This window comes from Rhinatrema bivittatum, chromosome 8, assembly GCF_901001135.1.
Source record: "Rhinatrema bivittatum chromosome 8, aRhiBiv1.1, whole genome shotgun sequence".
NCBI lineage: Eukaryota > Metazoa > Chordata > Amphibia > Gymnophiona > Rhinatrematidae > Rhinatrema > Rhinatrema bivittatum.
In genome coordinates, this window is record NC_042622.1 from 144,269,921 (window position 1) to 144,291,573 (window position 21,653).

The 21,653-nt window shown below is 46.8% G+C and overlaps 1 protein-coding gene across 1 annotated transcript in view; it reads left to right on the forward strand.

Moving 5' to 3' along the window:
• The window catches only part of NRXN2 (neurexin 2), a 1,120,399-nt gene that overhangs the window by 779,388 nt on the left and 319,358 nt on the right, over positions 1 to 21,653 (forward strand). Inside the window, 1 exon segment of the mRNA XM_029612675.1 lies at positions 13,209 to 13,390. Within this exon segment, the coding sequence (XP_029468535.1) occupies positions 13,209 to 13,390 (182 nt within the window).

Genomic DNA, 21,653 nt, shown 5'->3' on the forward strand with positions numbered 1-21,653 from the left:
GCTGATAAAAATTCCCTTCAAGCCTCTAGATTCCTATGAGTACCTCACTTGGAATGTCTTCTTTACTGGTGGTCAATTCACTCTACAGTCACTGAACTCCAAGTCGTATTGACTTATCCACCCTCTACTAGATTTCATCATAGTAGAGTGGTGCTCTCTAAGTTCTTGCCTATGGTACTGTCAGATTTACATCTTAATCAACCAGTTGTCCTTTCAATATTATTTCCTAAGCCATATTTCTAAAAAGGTAAAAAGACCCTTCATTCCATGAATTGCAGAACTGTTGCCTTCTACCTGGAGCAAACTCAAGCCCTTAGAAAATCTACCCAACTTTGTTTCTTTTGGCTCTAATAGGCCGGGGAATGCAGTGAAAAAACACAGCATTTTTAATTGAATTGCAGATTATATCCCCTTTAGATAGGCCCAGCCTTAGAAGAGCATGTCAAGGCCCATAATGTTAGGGCCATAGCTTTGTTGGTCACCATTCTAAGGTCTACCTTCACTGAGGAGATGTATAAGGATGTGACATGGGATTCAGTTCACCCAGTCACAGTCCATTACTGTCTAGACATGGTCACCTTTGCAGGATAGTAGGTTTGGATACTCTGTAGAGGAGTAGAGATCATTTTTATAATTTGGGTTTTTTTCCCCTTGTTTTGTTATTAAATAAAAAAAAGTTTGTTCCAAGAAAGATTTTGTGCCCATCCGTTGACTGCTTTTGTAAAATCTGTGACTACAATTAGGCAGGTACAAATGGAATGATTGAGTGGACCAAGCAGTCCTTTTCTGTTGATATCTTCTCTGTTTTGTTGTCGTTTTTTCTCTCTTTTTGGTGAAAACATTCCTTACCTAGGGAGCCCCATGTGTGTGACTTAAAGAACTGCTTGACTTCAGATAAAGCAAGGTTGCTTACATGTAACAGGAGCTTACCAGTTCACCAGTCATACAATGCCTTCTCCCTCCCTTCCTCCATTTGAAACTTTTATGTGGAACTGAGTTTAGCTACTGGGTTGCTGGACAACAGGAACTGCAGCACATGAGCAGTGAAAGGGTTTTCTCCTTTCCAGAAAGTTCTGGAAAAATCCATCTGTTTGGTGCTGAGTGTGGTTACATCACCCATGTTTATGATTGGTAAATTGGAAACATCTACAAGAGAAAATTATGGTTTGTCTTCAGAGAACATTTGTGAAAGGTAACCAACTTTGTTTTCTCTGTCAGATTTGGGAAATGTGCATCTCTGATATCTTTGTATTGTGCATAGTGTAGAGGGAAATGTGTTTGTTTCTATTTCTCCAGCATTGCACTGCAGGCAGAGTCTGGATTTTTGGGGTTTCCAGTTTAGTTTTTGTCTACACATTTCTGTTTCAATTTGTGGTCCCTTATTCTGTATTTGGAGAGGATCTGTCTGGCTCTGCTTGTGATCGAGGTAAGGAATTCTGCTAGTATGTGGTTTCTGGGTAAGGATCTGTAGCAGTCTAGCTTGTTGTGTTTTCCCAATAGGGGGTGAATTGTTGTCCTAGGGCCCAATTTAATATTTGCAATATTTATTTATTTATTTATTTATTTAAGGTTTTTCTATACCGGCATTCATGAAAGCGTTCACATCATGCCGGTTTACATGAAACAGGGGTGTGAAGAACAAACCAAGAACATAACTAAACGTGATGAAGAGATGCAGTTACAATTAACAGGGGCTGTAAACTGGGAGGAGGAAAAATAGAGAGAGAAAGAGGAGGTTAATTATATACAATAGTACAGTATATATACATATGATCTTTTTATAGGTAGAGTTGTTGTTGTTTGAGCCCTTGAAGTTAGTGCTGTTCTGGTGTGGTAGTTATATAGGTGGTAAGTTTTGTTTTTTGTTTTGTTTTGTTTTTTTGCTGGGTTTTGTGTTATTTCACAAAGTGGAGGGAGACGAATGGAAAGAGAGCGAAGTTCAAAGTTTAGGCTCCCTGACCACTTAAATCATTCACCATTTTATTACTCAGCAGGGATTCAGGATGATATTAGGTAGGAAGGAGAAGTGATTGCGCAGTCACTCTCTCTCTCTCTCTGCCAATCTCTGGCTTTCCCCATTCATTTCTCTTTCATTTCTTTTTCTCCCTCAGGGCAACTGTCCCTCCCAGTAATTCATCTTGCTCAGCCATTACCTGTTTCCAGCTCTCCATCTGTCTTCATGCTTCTTTCCCCTCTTCTATCTTTGTTTCTCTCCCCATTTCTTTCCTTGTCCCTTACTCTCCCTGCATCCCCCTCTCTCACAAAATTGATTTCTTCCATTTTGTCCTCACCTGTGTGGTCTCACAGAGTGGTTACAGAATGAAGTAAATGAAAAACAAAACAAACCCCGTTCAATGAGGTGCAGGTGAAGTATCCGGAGAGAATATTAATGAGATACCACTAAGCCCTCCGCCTCCAATCCTCCTCCCCTCTCCAGTCTCTCTCAGAGCTTCTCTCTCCTCTCTTGTTTCCTTCATTTCTCCTTTACTAACTCCTTTACTCTAGAGCCATAAAAGGAAGGCAGAAAGAGATAGAGAGAAGGAGAGAGAGAGAGAGAGAGAAATGGAAACCCCAAGATGCCTGAGTCTACTTGCAGTGCAATACCGGAAAAATAGAAACAGAAATGTATTTTCTTCTCTACTGTGCAAAATCCGAAGAGAGAAGAGATACACATTTCCTAAAGCCGAGAGAGAAAATCAAAGCCTCTCCACAAAATAATGAGCAGGAAAAATGCAAGTCTAATCCTGGGGAAAACAGGAGAAAGCACAGCTAGAGTAGCAAGATCTGTTATATCTGTGAGCAGGGCAGAAACATAATCAGGGTAGTTTTCAGCACCTTGGATGAGAGCTACTGTTTATGAGTAAAAAGAATGCTTGCACAGGTAAACAGGCTGATTCCCTCCACATGGATTTCCACTCCACTAATTGTACACTCCTGATTTCACAGTGCATGGACTTCCAGCCACAGGAAAAGAAGGCATTCCCAGAGGCGTAACTTAGGCAGGGGAGAAAATTATGTGCATACCGTCAAGTTTCAAAAATGGGCACAGGTATTGCATGCACATATTTTGTACTGTCGCTTAAGATGGTGTAAGTGTACTCACATGATTTTCGACACATCAGCTGCTATTGAGAACATGGATACCTTGTGTTTCAATATGGGCTGGATTTATGCAGGCTGGCAAAGAGGCACTTCCGTGCCAGTTAGGTGACTGACTGAACATCAGCCTTCCTGTGACCAGAGACCATACTGAACTCAGGAATTATCTTTGGTTTTTTCTCTCTGCTCTCCCTTTTTTTTTTTTTTTTTTGCCTTCTCCTATCACTTAACATGTTATGTTGACAATATATGTATAACTTATAATATATTTCACTTTTCTCTCCCCCTCCAGTTTTCATCCCTGTGCCATGCTGCTGGGATATGCCCAAGGATAGCAGAGATAGACAGGGATGGTGGAGTTGGGTATCTCCTACCCTTCCTAGTGCAATCCCTCCCTGGACTCTCGTCCCTTCTCCTCCTGTACCATTTCTTCTGTGCTCGCACCTGCAGCCGCCCCCACCCCCGAGCTCCTGCTTAACTGCACCGCATTCATTTGCTAGGTTTAACGATAGTGCCTTCTACACATGCCCTCCTCTTTATTAATAATTATAATGAGTACTTATTCTATGTGCTTTTAATTGGACAGGTTGGCTCTGTCTCCGAGATGGCAGCTGTGTAATTTTAGCTTGTGCACATCTGCGTATGACTGTCGGAGGGGAGCCGTAAGAGCTGTATGGTTAACCTATGCCCATGTCAGTGCACATATCTCTGCCCCTACATGTGCCCGTTATCACGCGTGTGTCTTTAGTAGGCATTGCAGTGGCCTTTCCACATCCCACTAAGAGTTGGGGTGCCATTCTCATTGTCAGTAAGCATGGTGACAGAGTGTGTGTGCGTGCATGCGTGTCAGAAGGCATGCGTGTTAGTACATGTTTCATTGCCAGTCGGCGTGTATGCGGGCCTTGAGCAGTGAAACTGGAAAGGCACCAAGTTTCCTTCCTATTTGCAGTGCTATTCATCTGCTAATTGATTCAGTTACTTTACTGAGAGTGGCTCAAGCTTAATACAACAGCTTAACTAGGGAAGCCAGGCTCCGGCATTCCTGTCTGCTCACAGAGCCTTCCGCAGCCCTTGCATTTTCCTTCCTTCCCTCTCCTGCAGAGAGAGAAAGAGCTGCTGCAGTTAATTGAAAGTTGGGAGGCGGAGGTGTGGCGGTGTCGCAGGCCACCTGTTTACTTTGTTCCCCTTTGTGTGTTTTTTTTCTGGGAGGTCACTCAGAAACCATGTTGACACATTGCACTGAGCCAAGGATGCCACGGATTTCAAGGGGTATCTGCGGTGCCAGCAGTCAGCTCTCCTTTGCCAAATCTGTTGAGCTGAAAGCCCCCTGGTGGCTTCTTTGGGCCAGAGGCCCATTTTTAAGCATGTGTTGGCTTTGTAAAGTTATAAGCAGCAGGAAACAGGAGGCAATTTTACCCCTGTATGGGCCACTAGTGAGACCTCACCGTGAATGTTCTGTTCGTGGAGCTCTTCTTTCATAAGGGTAGTGAGAGAACTGAAGCTCCTCAGAGAAGGACTTCCTAAAGCTTACAGTGCTGGAAACACAAATCCTACAACAGGCCGATACAGTAAAGCGCGGCCGCAGTTACCCCGTTTCTAACCCGCTGTGTACTCACATTTCGCCGCGTAAGTCTAACCCGTGATTCACTATCTGTTTTTACCGATCCTTACCGCTTTTTTAACTCGACGCGTATCCCTTTCCGCCCGCGACATGTATATGTATGTAAACGATCCGATTAGCTATTCCCTCCCATACAGTAAAGTGCGCCCCGACTATCGCCTTTTTAGCCTGCTATCTTGCCGCGTCTTTAACCTACTAATTTACCGCCTACCCTGACCCTTGCGTTAGTGTGGTTCACTGGTTGCTCAGCATATTCAATTTAAAGCTTTAACCTTGGTATTTAAAGCTCAGCATGATCCCATACATTCCATTGCACTGTCTGTATTCACAAGAATGTAATTATCTGATTCTACCACCAAAAGCCGCCCAGTCCCAAACCAACCCAATCCACAGAAAAAAAAAAATGCTTCTCGCACTTAGCCGCCCAGTCCCAAACCAAACCAACCCAATCCAATCCAAGCCCAAACAGAGAGAGACGAAATTTCACAGTCCCAAACTTTCCCCCAGCCCCCGCTCACCTGCCCTGGCCGCGGCCACGCAAGCCCCCAGCAGCAGCAGTAGAAGTAGAAGGGTGGCGAGAGAGAGCGGCTTCAGCAGCCCCGCTGGCGAAGATGAATATGTGCACGCCTGTAGGTCCAATATGGGCGCTCAAGGCAGCAAAGGCGCATGCGCACACGCCGTGACCTCTGATGTCCAGCTGGTCACGGCGTGTGCGCATGTGCCTTCGCTGCCTTGAGCGTCCATATTGGACGTACATGCGTGCACGTATTCACTTTAGCCGACGGGGCTGCTGAAGCCGCTCTCTCTCGCCACCCTTCTACTGCTGCTGCTGGGGGCTTGTGTGGCCGCGGCCAGGGCAGGTGAGCGGGGGCTGGGGGAAAGTTTGGGACTGTGAAATTTCGCCTCTCTGTGCTTGGGCTTGGATTGGATTGGGTTGGTTTGGTTTGGGACTGGGCGGCTAAGTGCGAGAAGCATTTTTTTCTGTGGATTGGGTTGGTTTGGGTTGCGCTCCCTGCCTCCGATCGCCGGCTGCTGGGGCTTGCTGGCGCCGGGCGCTCAAGGCAGCGGGGTTTGTAGGAGAGCCATCCACTTCCTGGTACCTGTCATTTCAAACGTCATTTGAAATGACGTTTGAAATGACAGGTACCAGCGCACCCAGGATACTGTATAGGCGCTGTATAGCGCCTATCCAGTAAAATGGATTGCGCTTCATGGACGCGCGTTGGATGCGGGTTGGACGCGGCTTGCATTTGCATGCCATTTAAATACTGTATCGAGCGGTAGGTGATCCGGACTGTGCGTGCAGCAAACGCGGGTGCGCCGGGCACTAACGCACCTCTTTCTACCGCCCCTTACTGTATCGGCCCTTCAGAGGGGTAGATTTTCAAAGTGGCGCGCGGCCATCCATGTTATAAAATCGGAAGGCCAAGCACACAGGCGCGTCAGATTTTAAAATCCATGTGCATATGTGCGGGCGGCGCACAGAGGTGGGGGGGATATTTTTGTAAAATACGCGCGGCAACACAATCGGGCCTTCCCCAGTTCCCTACCTCCTTATCTACACTTCCTCCCTCTTCCCCTCTTCCCTCTCCTCCCCACCCCCAAAACCTAACCTATCTTTCCCTACATTTTTTATTATATTATTTAATGCTCCTCCAGAGCAGAAGTAAATTATGCCCGCCGGCCGGCAGGCGGCGTACACTTCCCCAGAACAGCGACTAATGGCCACTGTCCCGAAGCTTTAAAAAAGGGGCGGGGCGGGGCAGGCAGATGCAGGGCCAGAGGCCTGCAACACGGCGCCCATTGCCACTGTGTCGAGGGATCGCGTGCCGGCAGCCTGCCAGCGCGCGCAACTTGTGCCTGTCCGGAGGCAGGCGCAAAAGGTAGGATAAAACATTTGGGTGGGTTAGAGTAGGGCTAGGGGGGAAAGGTTAGGGGACAGGATGGGAAGGTCAGGCTAGGGGGAAGGGAAATTCCCTCACAGGCCGCTCCAATTTCGGAGCGGCCTGGGAGGGAACGGAGGAAGGCAGCGTGGCTCAGCGCGCACAAGGTGCACAATTGTGCACCCCCTTGCGCGCGCCGGGTAGCGTGCGCATGTTAAAAATTCTACGCCAAAGGGCTGGATTTTCAAAAGGTTACGCGCGCAATGCCTATTTCCAAAAATAGTGCATGGGTAAAGCCCCAGGACGCGCGTAAGTTCCAGGCTTGCAAAAAGGGGAGGGGAGGGGCAGTCCAGGGCAGAGGCGTGGTCAGCAGCTCCTGGCACAACGGCCATTTGCCGCTGTGTCAGAGATCGCGTGCCGGCAATCAGCCCAGAGGCAGGCGCAAAAGGTACAACAAAAATTTGGGGGGGGGGGTTAGAATAGGGCTGGGGGGGGAAGGTTAGGGGAAGGGGTGGAAAGGTCAGATTAGAGGGAAGGGAAGTTCCCTCTCAGGTTGCTCTGTTTTCGGAGCGGCCTGGCAGGGAACGGGGGAAGGCTGCTCGGCTCGGTACACCCAAGGTGCACAATTGTGCACCCCTTGCACGCACTGACCCTGATTTTATAACTTGCGTGCGCCTGCACGCAAGTTATAAAATCAGGTGTACATGTGCACACGCCAGGTAGCGCGCGCACATGTATGCCCGCGTGCAACCTTTTAAAATCTACCCAAGTGCGCGCAGGACCCGGCCACACACATAAGTCCTTATTTTTATGCTCTCGGCCCTTTAAAAAATTTGCCCAAAAATGTACTCGCTGGAGGAAAAAATAGGAAAGGGAGGGTATGAAAGAAACATTCAAGTATTTAGCAGGTTTCAGTAAAGCACTGGGAGGTGAGATTTTCCAGAGAAAACAATTGCAGTACAAAAGGTCATGATATAAAGCTGGAGGAAGGTTCAGGAAAATGTATGGAAATACTCCTTTACTGAGAGCCATCGCAAAGCAATTTGGCACCTATGGCCAAGTGAAAAAAATGCGCCCTCGCTCTGTCCATGACACATGACTCTACGAGCTGGGAAACTGTTAAATGTTTGATGTTGGGGTTTTTTTTTAATTAAAAATATAACACTTATTCATAATCTATAAATAAATGCAAAAGTGTGAACCTTAGATCTGTATGGATGTGAACCAGAACCCCTACCCATCTGATTAGTAATCTGTACCTTTTTAAGTATTAGGAACTGAAAAAGCAGTGCATGCCTAGGTTAGATTTAAGGCAGGGTGGGTGGAAGCACGAGGCAGACTAGGCAGCCACCAAGAGCGCCACAGGTTTAGGGGTAGCCGCCTTGTGCTTCCACCAACTCTGATTGGTCCTCCTGCTTCTGCTTCTTCGGGCTGTGCCAATCAGGTCTCTGCTGCTCTGACTCCAAAGAAAGAAGGCCCAGCTGACGTGGCCCGAAGGAGCAGAAGCCGCAGCAACAGTGGGGCGCGCATCCAAAGAAGCAACAAAGGCTGAACCCATGGGGATGGGAGAAAGGAGGTAGAAGAGCACTGATTGCTGGGTATGTGTGTAAATTAGTGTATCGGTGTGAGTGTGTGGATGAGCATCTTCGTGTATATGGATGTGTGTATGAGGGCATATATGTGAATGAGTACGTGAATGAGTATGTGTGTGTATGGGCGTGTGTGTGTAAATGAGCATGTGTGTGTAGGGGCATATGAGTGAATGAATGAAAGTATGTATGTGGGCATGGGTGAATGAGAATATGTGGGTGTGGGCATGTGTGTGAATGAGTATATGTGTATATAGGGTGTGTGAATGAGCATCTTTGTGTATAGGGGCATGTGTGTGATGGAATATGTGTGTGAATGAGTATATGTGTATATAGGGTGTGTGTGTGTGTGTGTGTGAATGAGCATCTTTGTGTATAGGGGCATGTGTGTGGTGGAATATGTGTGTGAATGAGTGTATGTATGTGTCTATGGGCATGTATTTGAATGAACATCTAGGCAATGGAATGGAATGGCCACTGGGGCCATGGTCCTACCAACCTTTTACCCCACATTGCAGCAGCAAGTAGGGCACTTGGGGAGGTAGAGGTGTTGGTTTATTTGGCCCCCCTCCAACCAAAAATGTGTTCTAATGCCTCTGAATGTGTGTGTGTGTCTATGTGTGTGTGTGTGTGTGTGTGTGTGTGTGTGTGAGCATGCATGAGTGTTAGGAAGTATGTGTATATGAGAGAGGGAAGAAAGTTTGTGGCCTCCTTCTTACCCTTCCCACTCCCAACACCCACTAATCCACAACAATTGCAGGGTGTCTGGAAATGAAAAGTTCCCAGGTAATAAGGAGTATGGGGGAATTTTTATTGTTATTAGTTTTAATTGTTGAGTGTTATTTGAAGTTGCTACTTATTCTGCTTTCATTTATTGATGTTTGGGAAAGGTTGAAATATTTGTATATAATTATTGGATGTTCTATTCATCTGTTTTGAAATATTTATTATTTTTATTAATATGGTTTCACTATTATGATGACATATTTCTTGATTTTATTGCTTGATGTTTCATGAGGAATGGTAATAGTTCTGTTTTTCCATTGTTGCACTGCATACAGAGTCAGTTTTTTTTCTGCATATTTTGTATGTGTTTGCTCTCTTTATTCTATATTTGGTGAGAGTGTGTGTTCAGTGTGTGCAACTGATGTGAGGTATTCTGCTAGCACATACTTTCTATGTAGGGATTTATAGTAGCCTGGCTTTTTCTGTTTTGCTGATGTTTGTTGGTGTTTTAGGGCCTGGTATAATTTTTGCAGTATTGCCTTTTTATAGATAGGTCTGATACTGTTTTGAGTGATGGCAGCTAGTGTTATTTTGGCATGGGAGGTTTACTATATTGTAATTGTAATTCAGTTTACTCATGGCTTTCTGAGGAATAAGCCCACACCCAGCATGTTAAAATAGGTCTAATACCTCATTGGTTCCAAAAGTCCTTTTTGCACCACAGTAGTGCATGTAAATATAATATACCTAATGTAAGTGCTATTTTTACCTCAAAATGTCCTTTTTCATTAAAATCTTATTGTACATGCATAATTTTAAAGTTTGCATATGAGGTCTTAGGGGGCAAGGCTGTAAGATTCTCCTAGGGCATCTAATATACTTGTACTGGCCTGATTTAGGGGGAATTCACTGGATCTTTTGGGAAGTGGTTACCTATCCTTAGACATATTTAGGGGGGTAGGGGATGAGTCCTAAGATAAGAACTGTGAAGTTTACAGTTATCAAAATTATCATAAACTATTTTGAAGAAGTCATTTTTGAATATGACAAAAACATTTGATTTTAAAGGATATTAGTAAAAATATATGAACATTTAAAAAGTTAGCCATTTCAATAGTCAGTTAAAAAAGTGTTTTTTTGGCAAGTGACATCTAAATTCTAAGCCAAGTGTTTCTGATTGCCTTTGTCAGTGGAAGTATTGGTTTCAATGAGCATGCATTATTCTCTTCTATTGAATTAGACTCGGATATTTTATTATATAAAATTAATTAGGTTCTAGATCTCGAGAACAGCAAACTCCCTCCAGTACCAGGAACATTGTGACACACCAGAAAATCCTGCCAAAACCACATTTAGAATCTTTGTAGCAAACCTGCAGGACAAAAACACAGCAACAACCCTTCCTATGAAAAGACAGCACTGCAAATATAATAAGGGGCCCTAGAACACCTACACACCTCCTACTGGGAAAACAGAACAAGTTGGACTGACATAGGTCCCCATATAGAAGTTAAAACACTAACAAAATCCATCTTCTCTGTCATACACACAGAACACGGATAGATCCTCATCAACTACAGAATAAGTGACCACAAATTTGAAATTGCAAAGAATAAATGAACTAGAACCCCTAAGAGATCGTGCATTTTCCATAGCAGGCCCTAAGCTATGGAAATTAATGCCATAAATGTGATGCACTTTAACTGATGGTAAGAGATTTAAATGCAAACTGAAAACATGGCTATTTAAAAATGCTTATAAGCTTGTCTAATAGAGACATAGGGCTGGATTTACTAATGCCGCAAGGCATAGTGAATCCCGCGGTAATGGGGGGTGGGGGGGGGCGAAACGGGGGGGCGCCCTGCGATAGCCGGCAGCGATTGCACCTCTGCAGTGCGATCACTGCTGGCGTCGCGCCAAATAACTACACCATAAAAGGTGTAGTTATTTGGTGCAAAACTGACAGCGATAAACATGCGTACCTTTCGCTGTCGGCGAAGTCTTCACAGCGTCAGCTCCGGTGCCGCCCCGACTCCTCCTCTTCCGGGGCAGACACCGCCCCGACTCTACCCCCATCTTGGTATCGCACACGATAAGGGACTTTTCACGTGCAAAACATCCCTTATTGTGTGCGATCCGCTTGGTAAATAACCCCCCTTAGAGACTGCGACTTTGAAATAGAGCTGTGAATATAATCATGGTGATGAGAGAAATTAAAATTATGTATATTTCAGAAGTGAGAGGGATTAAAGCTATATGTAATGTGATGACCATTTTATTTGATGTGTATTATTATTATTTTAATTTTATTATTTAGGTTTATGAGTGTTTTTTAATTCATTATATTGATATTACGTACACCATCTGTAAACCATTATGATTTTTATGTGGAATGTCAGTATATAAAATGTTTAAATAAATAAATAATAATAAAAAAAAGAAGCCATACTTTACATGTAGTACAATGCTGGAGAAACTCAAACATGTTCTCCTCTATTAAATAAAGTATAATGGTATAAGAGATGCATATTGCCACAAGCTGATATATTCCAGTCACTAAAGTGAAAACAAAATGGTATTTTTCTTACCTTTGTTGTCTGGGCATTTATATTGGTCCCAGTCTATTTTTATCTAATTTCCTCTTGTCTATCTTCCTCTAACTTCTTTTCTAGGTTCTCCTGTCCAATTTCTTTTCTTCTCTTTCTTCCTGTCTTCTTTACTTCTTCCCCACCTGATCACCCTTGCCAATCCACTCCCCTGCCCTCTAACTCTTGGGGTGACCTCTTTCATCTTCAAGTTGCAGTGCCATATGTTTTGTCCAGCAGCACTGGTTCTGCAGCAGCAGCAGCTGGGGATAGAAAATTCAGCAGGGGGGGTCTTATGCAGTCATGGTGTGCTGATAGTGCACCGCACCCCCCTCTTTCTGCCTGGACTTCCTGTTACCATAGAAATCTGTGCAAGGGACAGAGAGCAGTAAGGCTTGTCACCATGCAACAGCTGCAGGAGATCCTGCTCTGAAGTTTCTAGCCCCAGTTGCTGCTGCTCTGGGGCTGGTGCCACTAGATAGGTCACGTAGGCAGCAGGCCTGGATACCGGTAATGGCAGCAATCCTGTGGCATCTCTAAAAATTTGGTACCAAAGGCAGTTCCTACATTGCCTACGCCTAAATTGGGGCCTGCATCTGTCTCCGACATTGATCATGTAACCTGCCCTGAATCTCTCTCTCTCCTCCCGGCCCCTTATCCAGCATTGCTTCTTTCTCTCTCCTTCACTCCTTACCTATCATCACCCGTTTCTCTTACCCTCCCCTCCCCTAACCAGCACCACTCCTTTCTCAATATCCAGCATTGCCCTTTTCTCTCTCCCCCATCCCTACTGCTACTCAGCATCACCCCTCTCTCTTCCCACCCATAATTGCTCCTTTCTCTTCACCCTACCCAGCATCCCTTTCCATTTCCTGCCTCACATTCCCCTCCCTCTTCCTTCTTTCCCAGTATATCCCCATCCCATAAAAAATGCTGATCCCTTCATTAAAAAAATGTGCATGCGCGTACCTTTGGGACAGTGATACCCAGTATTTTATAAACTCTGCACTTTATAAAATACCAGCCTAACTTTAGCGCACTTTCTTAATACATGGATGTGCTGAGTTATACACTCTGTTAGAAATTAGCTCCCCCATCTCCACATATGAACTCGTTTTGTGATTGCTCAGGTTGAGATGATTGCAGCCTTCCCGCTCTCTGAAAACAGAGGGAAAAAAAATGGGAGCCATGTGGAGAGGAGACGGTTTCAGGAGATGGGTGGCAGAGCCTAAGAAAGGCTGCCGGTGGGTGCAGGAACATTTGAGTGAGAGAGTTGGCCAAAACCTGTGTTAATGAGGACAGGACCTTTGATTTATGTCTGCAGGCTCGAGAGTCGATCTGTCAAAATTCACCCCTCCTCCATGAATAAAAACTGACATGCAAATGGGGTTGTTAAAGGAAAGAGAAAATAAAAGGCTGCCTGTGACTTGGTTATTACTAGCACTATGACTGTGTCTATGGAGGTGAATGATGCAGAGAAGAGCTATTTAAGAGGGAGACACCCCTGGAATATGTGAAGGTGGATGATATGCTTAGGGACGGTCTGTCCTTCTATTATATGGTATGGGAGAGAGTTCTGTTTGGGATACAGCCCATGACTGGCTGTATTTATGGATGCTTTATCTTCTTGAATGTCATTTTCCTCCCATTTGTACAACTTCTGACCTGTCACCCCTTCCCTTCTCTATTTTTTCTTCCCCTGCAGCTGGTACCACATATATCTTCGGGAAAGGGGGGGCACTGATCACTTATACCTGGCCCCCCAACGACCGTCCAAGCACCCGTGCGGACCGCCTAGCTGTGGGCTTCAGTACTCACCAGAAGGACGCCATCTTAGTGCGAGTGGATAGTGCTTCGGGGCTAGGAGACTACCTACAGCTGCACATAGTAAGGAAAATGCCCAGGAAAAATGTTGGATGAGCCATCTTTCATATTCCTAGTGGAATTTTAGCAGGGTAACTCATGGGTTGAGCTGGTCCTGGTTTTTCCCTATTGCATGCATGGAGGTATAGTTCTGACTTACCTAAAGAAAGCAGCAACTACAGGTTCTAACATGCAACTGTGGCAAATCCAGGGTTGGCCTTCCCACATTGCCCCTTATACTGGGGATACTTAAGGCCTCTGTTCAGGAAAACTGGGTTGGGAAAATTAATTTGCAAGGGCAGTACTAAAATAAGTAAATAAATTAATGCATACACATTTTTTAAGTTATTTTAACTGCCTGCAAATGCAGAACCATTGGCAATGTCATGGGGGGAGGGGAAGAACAGAATTTGTGACATGGTTACTTGGCCTAGGTCCCCTTGCTCTGCACTTGAAAACCAGGTACCAATTCTTGGTGGGGGGAGGGGGAAAGAGAGGAGCTGGGGAACTGCATTAAATCTTTGACTTTGGTGTTCCCTGAGGACAAGCAAAATGGCAGTCCTCACACATGGGTGACATCATTGGATGGAGCCTGGCACGTAAAACTTATATCAAAGTTTCTAGAACTTTGACTGAGCCTTTCTGAGCGGGCCTAGCATGGCATTAAACCACACATCCACACAGGATCCCTTCAGTCTCTTTTTTTTCTATGGAGCCTCGTAGTCATAGGTAATTGAGTTTCTCTCTCTCTTTTTCGCGTTTTTCGCAGTTTTGAGCTGTTTACCAATGAGTTCCTGTCATCAATGGGGGCATCCCTTGCTTTTTATTCCCTTAGTCATCTTAGCCAGGTTTCTCGGTGTTTCGGTAAGTTTATTTTATTGACATCCCCGGAGCAGTGGTGCCCTCGGTGCCAGCTGGTAATCATTGGTCACCACCATCGGGTTGTCATCCATTTTATTTCATGCCAACATGTCCACATCTGGTTTTAAGCTTTGCCCTCAGTTCTCAAGAACAATGTTGATCACAGATCCCTCTGAACGATGTGTCCCCTGCCTGGGAGCATCGCATGACATCTGGATTACGGCAAATGCGCCAAGATAACCTCTATGGGCATAAGATCCAACTTGAGAAGATAGAGCGACTCTTCAGGTCAGAGAAGGCTGGACCATCAAAATTGACATTGGAAGCATTGGCATCAAGGAACCCTGGAGCCGCACCATTGGACACCAAGGTATTGACATCAGCGGAGCTGTCAGTTCCATCGATATTGATAGCTACCAGGGATGCCGAATACGGAACATTGTTTGCCTACCCCAGGTCAAAGGCCTTAGGTTCATCGTCTTTGACTTCTGCACTGAGGAAGGACTGATCCGAGCACGAAGGGGAGGCAAAGAAGCATCGGCATCAGTCTCCATCAATACACAGTGCTGGGAGCAGGGATGCACCAGTCTCAGCTGTGATGCCCCTGAAGCATCCCCATGGCGAGAAGCAGCAATCCTCCAGCAATGCCCAAGGTTTGCAATGGTCACGGCAGGCTCCAATGCCTGCCACCAAACCTCCTCTCAGTTCTGAAGAGGACGTGGTCTCACCTCCTGGAACCCAGTCAGTATAGGAATTGGAGAGGTGTATACAGATGGCCGTGGTGATGGCAATGTGGAGTCTAGGTGTTGTTGCATCTATGATCCTGAAACAGACACCATCCCTCATTGAGCCACTGTTGGAATCCCTGTACACACTCCTCACTGCCTTACCGACACAGCTAGTGTTGGTTCCTGGGGCAGCACTGATGCCCGGCGGGGCATCGGTGGTACCACGAACTGATCCAGTGCTGGTTCATGGCTCCTTGGAGGAGGAAGTTCATCCAAAGACAGCACCGGGGCCTGAGCCCCCACGACTAGCAGATCCTGTACCCATACATTGGCTGGAGGCAAAGTACTTAGGACCCTGTCCATGCTGTCAGGGAATGAGGATGAGGGCCCCTATGACCCCTGGGAGGATGACGCCTCAGATGTCTCTGACGATGCGTGGAAGGGCCTTCTCTCAGAACAGTCTCCTCCCACTGACAGAAGGAAGTCTCCCCTGCCAAAATAATAAAATCTGTGGTCTTACATCAACTAAACGACTACATTGAAGAAAACAATATTTTGCATCCTAACCAACACGGTTTCCGAAAGGGTCACAGTACTAAATCCCTTCTTCTTTCATCTTTTGACTCTATAATCCGTGGATTTGACTCTAATGTACACTATATTCTTATACTTCTTGACATTTCTGCTGCCTTTGATACTTTAGATCACAACATCTTATGCTCAAATCTTCTAAACATGGCAAAGTTCTTGACTTGTTTAAGTCCTTTCTATTCCACAACAGATTAACCTTGGACATTATCACTCAAATTGGTGCGTCACAGATTCCGGAGTCCCACAAGGCTCTGTCCTTTCCACAATTTTATTCAATATATACCTGTTACCTCTATGCCATCTCTTATCTGGTCTTAGCATAAACTTCAAAATATACGCTGATGATATTCAATTTATCCTCCCATATGACACTTCATGGAATCACACATTATCCATAGCAACCCTCTACTTAAAAACAATAAACACCTGGTTAACACATAACTGTCTCACCCTTAGTGCAGGTAAAACTGAAATTATACATCTATCTACTACATGCTAGACATGGCTTAGGCCAAGGCCTTCCTGCCATATGCAAGGTCTGTCACTTCAATGTCCATTGCAGCAGAGATTCAAGTGATCCAGCAGGTCTCAGTGTAGCACATGTTGAAGTTGATGGGCCAAATGGCTGCAACAGAACATGTCAGTCCCATGGCACACTTGCACATGCAAAGAGCCCAGTGGACTCTACAGACCCAATGGCACCAAGCTACTCAGGGTTTTGGGACAGCATCTAAATCACCCTGTCCCTCAGGACTCCTTGTCCTGGTGGTGGGACAATTTCAATTGGGAATGGGGGATTCCCTTCCAAAGTCATCGGGTTCAAATTGTCCTAACTCCGAATGTGTCCATCCTGAGTTGGGGAGCTCATGTAGATGGGCTCATCTCCCAAGGTCTTTGGTCCATCTGGGAACAGTTTGTCAAATCAACTTCCTGGAGTTCTGGGAGATCAGATATGCTCAGTGGGCTTTCAGAGATCGACTGTCCAACAAAATTGTATTGATACAAACTGACAACCAAATGGCAATATGATATGTCAACAAGCAGAGATGCATGGGCTCATACCTTCTGGGTGGGGAAGCACTCCAGATAAAGTCATGGGCCCTCTCCCAAGGGATAGTACTCAAGGCCATGTATCTGGCTGGAAAGAAGAACAAGATAGCAGACAGACTGAGTTTTTCCTTCCAACCCTATGAATGGTCCCTGGACCAAGGGACCAATTGGATCTTCTGCCTGTGGGGAAGCCTGAAGGTGGATCTGTTCGCTATACCTTGGAACAGAAAGGTTCCTCAGTTCTGTTCCCTGTACAGGAAACACAGCAAGTCAGCATGGGATGCCTTCGTTCTTCATTGGGGCAAGGGCCTCCTGTAAGCATATCCTCCAACTTTACTGATGTTGAAGATTTTGCTCATGCTTCTAAGGACAAAGGAACTATGATCTCATATCCCCTTAATGGCTGAGACAGGTCTGCTTTTCATTCCTTCGGGAAATGTTCATCAGGAAACTGATCAGGCTGGGTACTTCCCCAGATCTCATCACCAAGGATCAAGGCTGACTACAGCATCCCAACCTCCAGGCCCTGTCACTCACTGTCTGGATGTTGAGAGACTTATCCTACAACCGCTCAGTCTCTCAAAGGTATGTCTCAGATCCTGGTGGCTTCCAGAAAGCCTTCCACTAGAAAGTCCTATGCACTGAAGTGGAGGATGTATTCAGTGTGGTGTGAGCAAAAGGTCCTAGATCCCTTCTCCTGCACCACACAAAAGCTGCCTGACTATTTTCTACACCTTTTGGAGACTGGTCTGTTAGAGTTCACCTAAGTGCGATTGACACATACCACCTTGGTGTAGAAGGTAAGCCCAGCCAATAGTTGTATGCAAGGTCTGCTTCAGTCTCCCTCAGTGTCTTGGGACCTGTTTTAGGCCAGCTGATGAAAGCTCCCTTTGAGCTGCTGGGCTCCTGTGACCTAATGTACCTGACCTGGAAGGTCGTATTTTTAGTGGTCACTTCAGCTCGCAGAGTCAGCGAGCTCCAGGCCTTAGTAGCTTATCCACCTTATACAAAGTTTTTACATGATAGAGAGGTCTTACGCATGCACCCTAAGTTCCTACCTAAGGTAGTGTTGGACTTCCATCTCAGCAAGTCTATCATCCTACCAACATTTTTTCCAAGGCCCTGTTCACACCAAGATTGCAAAAGAGCCTTAGCCTTCTATCTGGAGCACGTAGAAGTCCATAGCAGTCCACCCAACTTTTTGTTTCTTTTGATCAGAACAAGTTGGAGATCGCAGCTGACAAGCAGAAGCTATTGGCTAGCAGACTGCATTTCCTTCTGTTATACCCAGACGGAATTGCATCTTGGGCGCCATGTCAAGGCTCACTCTATTAAAACCATGGTTGCGTTGGTGGCCCACTTGTGAGCAGTCCCTATGGAAGAGATCTCAGAGCTGTGATTTGGAGTTCTCTTCACACATTCACGTTGCATTACTATTTGGATAGGGATGGCCGACATGACAGCAGGTTTGGCCAGTCTGTCCTTTGGAAATTGTTTGAGGTGTAGAACCCAACTCTGTTCCTGACTAGGGCCCATTCTTTCTTTACAGGCTGCTCCCTCCTTTTTACCAATAAAACTTGTTATCGTTGTGCCTTTGGCACTTGTTTGGTGTTTTGTTGGTCCCCTTTTATGTTGGGGGTGCATCCTGTAGCCAGGGATTCACCCATGTGTGAGGACTGCCATCCTGCTTGTCCTCAGAGAAAGCAGAGTTGCTTACCTGTAACAGGTGTTTTCCAAGGACAGCAGGATGCCAGTCCTCACAAAACCTGCCCGCTACCCCACAGAGTTGGATTTCACTTCATGGGTATTGTTCTTAATTTAATTTTGTTCCTCATTTCTATGTTATAAGACTGAAGGGACCCCGTGTGGATGCTAGGCATGCTCAGAGAGGTGTTCTCCAAGGACAGCAGGATGCCAGTCCTCACACATGAGTAACATCATCAGATGGAGCTCAGCACAGAAAACTTTTGTCAGCGTTTCTAGAACTTTGACTAGCACACTGAGCATGCCCAGCATGCCACTATCCATGCATCCATGCAGGGTCCCCCTTCAGTCTCTTTTTTCCCATGAAGTGTTTGCCTCACGGTTGTGGAGCTCTGCTCTTTTGAGTGTTTTTTTTCTTGGTACTTTTCTGCCCGGGTCCCCCTTCTCCCTGTTGGTGCTTCAATAGGGCGGTGTGGTAAGTTTTTCCTTCATTGCGGTCAATTCCCTACAGTGCCATTCCTCAATGAATGCCGGTTATCGATCACTTGCCGGCTTTTTTTTCATGGCGTCATCGGGTTTTCACCAATGCCCCCAGTGCCCACAGACCATGTCCATTACGGATCTGCATGAGGTCTGTATCATCTGCCTGAGGGCGTCACATGATTTCCGGGAGTGTCGTCTATGTGATCAATTGACCCCCAAGGGTCGTCGGGCTTGATTAGACAAAATGGAGAAGCTCTTCGGATCCAGAAAATCTAATCCTTCAACTCCAACGCTGGGCGCCTCGACTCCCAGGGGCTGTGGGAAACCGATGGACATTGGTCCATCGATGTCTTCTCTCCCTCCGGGGCCCTCATGGGAATGAGAGACCAAGTAAAGGCTGTTTTCAGCATTGTCGTGCTCCAGAAACTCAAGTTCATCTCCATCCTCTGCACCAGGAAAAGACCGGGCCGTGCACCTTGGGAACCCTCAGAAACATCAACACTTGTCATCGTCATCGCTTGGCAGTGGACTCGGGACGACATTGGTGTCCACCATGATGCCCCCAAAGAGACCCCATGGAGAGGAGGCATCGAATTCCATCATACCCAGGAGTCCTAGGTGTTCCCCATTGATATTGGTGCCGGGCACTGAGCTTCCCTGCGGCTCTGGGGAGGCTCTGGTGATACCTTTTCCTCTTCATTCTCCATCGGTTCTTGCTTCGGCGGACTTTCAGGAGGAACTGGTCTGCAGGGTGCAACAGGTGGTGCTCCGAGCCCTTCAGGGTAACAAACCACCGGCTCTACCTCTGCCTCCCCCGGTGTCTGAGCCTGTCCCTGTGATGCTAGAGCTGCTGCTGGAGCACCTCAATGTCCTCTTGGGCATCCTGCCCACACAGCTGCTTCCAGCGCCCGGGGTTCCTCAATGCCCTAGTGGCCGCCAAGTCCTCCTCCTTCTGGAGTCATCCCCATTGGGGATTCCTCAGAATAGGGCAATGTTTCCTGACCGAAGGCACTGTCCTTCAGGGACCTTGGTGCCCTCAATGTCATCAATGCCTTCAAGGCCATTGGTGCCCTAGGTTCCATCAGTGCCCTTGGTGCCTTTGGCGCTGGGGCTGAGGGTCTTCAACAGGGGTCCTCCTCAAGGGGCCCCAGAGGACTTCAGTGAGGGGGCTGATACCTCGGAATCTTCTTCACAGGACTCCGGAGACCTTCCCTCGGATCCATCTCCTCCGGACAAGAGGCACCGGTACCCACTGGAGGATCTAACCTTTGCGGCCTTTGTGTGGGCGATAGCTGAATCCATCCCTTTCCAGCTCCTTACGGAGAAGGATGCCTGCCATAAGATGCTGGAGGTTCTCCAGTTTGTTAATGCCCCAAAGGAAGCCTTGGCTATCCCCATCCATGACACATTTAAGAAATTACTCCTCAGGATGTGGGAGCACCATGTCTTGGTGCTTCTGGTGAATTGTAAGACAGACGCAGTCTACTTGGTTCAACCGGCCTTAGGATTTGAGAGGCATCAGCTCACGCACTAGTCAGTGGTGGTGGAGTCTGCCCTCAAGAAGGCCAAACGTTCTTGTACACATGCTTCTGCGCCTCCAGGACGGGAGCAATGGGCACCAGATGCCCTAGGTAGGAAGGTGTACGAGGGCGCGAAGTTGATCGTCTGGATTGCCGCCTACTGACTGTATATGACCCAATACACTCGTAACCTCTGGAAGCAGGTTCAGGAGTTGGCCGAATGCCTCCCGCAGCAGCAGCAGCAGGAAGCCTTCAAGGAGTTGTCCAGCAAGGCTTGGAGCATGGCATACACAAGGTGCATTCCACCTATGATATGTTTGAGACAGTGGCTAGGGTGGCAGCAGCAGGCATTGAGGCCCGTAGAATGGCGTGGCTCCGAGCATCGGACCTCTGGCCGGAAGTCCAGGATAAGCTTGCAGACCTGCCCTGTACTGGAGAGAACCTGTTTGGAAACAAGGTGCTAGATGCTGTGGCTCAATTGAAAGATCATCATGAGACCCTCTAGCATCTCTCTGCCAATACTTCGGACCTCCGTCCTCCATGAAGAAGTCCTCGCATCAGAGCAGCAGGAGGTCCTTTTATCGCAAGAGGAAATATTATCCTCCAGCCTCGCGTGCTCGTGCACCGTGAATGGGTTCTAGGGGTCGCACTAGACAGCAGTGGATCCCCAGGACTCAGCCGGCTCCCCAGCAAAACCCCACTACAACGTTTTGACTGGCCCTGAGGGAGTATAAGCCCTGTGACCATACCCTTGACATTAGGGCACCTGGTTGGGGGTCACCTACAGTCCTTTCAGGACCAATGGCCACAGATCACCTCAGACCAGTGGGTTCTATCCTTCATCTGTCAAGGGTATCAGTTAAACTTTCAGTGTGTCCCTGTGGACTCCCTCACCCCCGCTCATCGTGGGGTCAGACCCCGCATCAGGAAGTCCTTTGGACAAAGCTCTCTGCCCTTATAATAGAGGGAGTAGTGGAACCCGTCCTGAACATCAGCGGGGATTGGGATTCTACTCCATATATTTCCTGATTCCAAAGAAAACAGGGGGGGGGCTACGCCCCATCTTAGATCTGAGGACCTTGAACAAATATCTGCAAAGAGAAAAGTACAAGATGGTCTCGCTGGGCACCCTGATTCCCCTCCTGCAAAGAGGGCACTGGCTTTGCTCCCTCGACCTAAAAGACACATTTGCCCACAAGCACCTACAATTCCTTGTGGGTGACAGTCACTTCCAATACAAGGTGTTGCCGTTCAGCATCATTTTGGCCCCATGGATCTTCACCAAGTGCCTGGCAGTAGTGAGTGCACACCTCTGCCACCTGAAGGTGTACGTCTTGCCCTACTTAGACG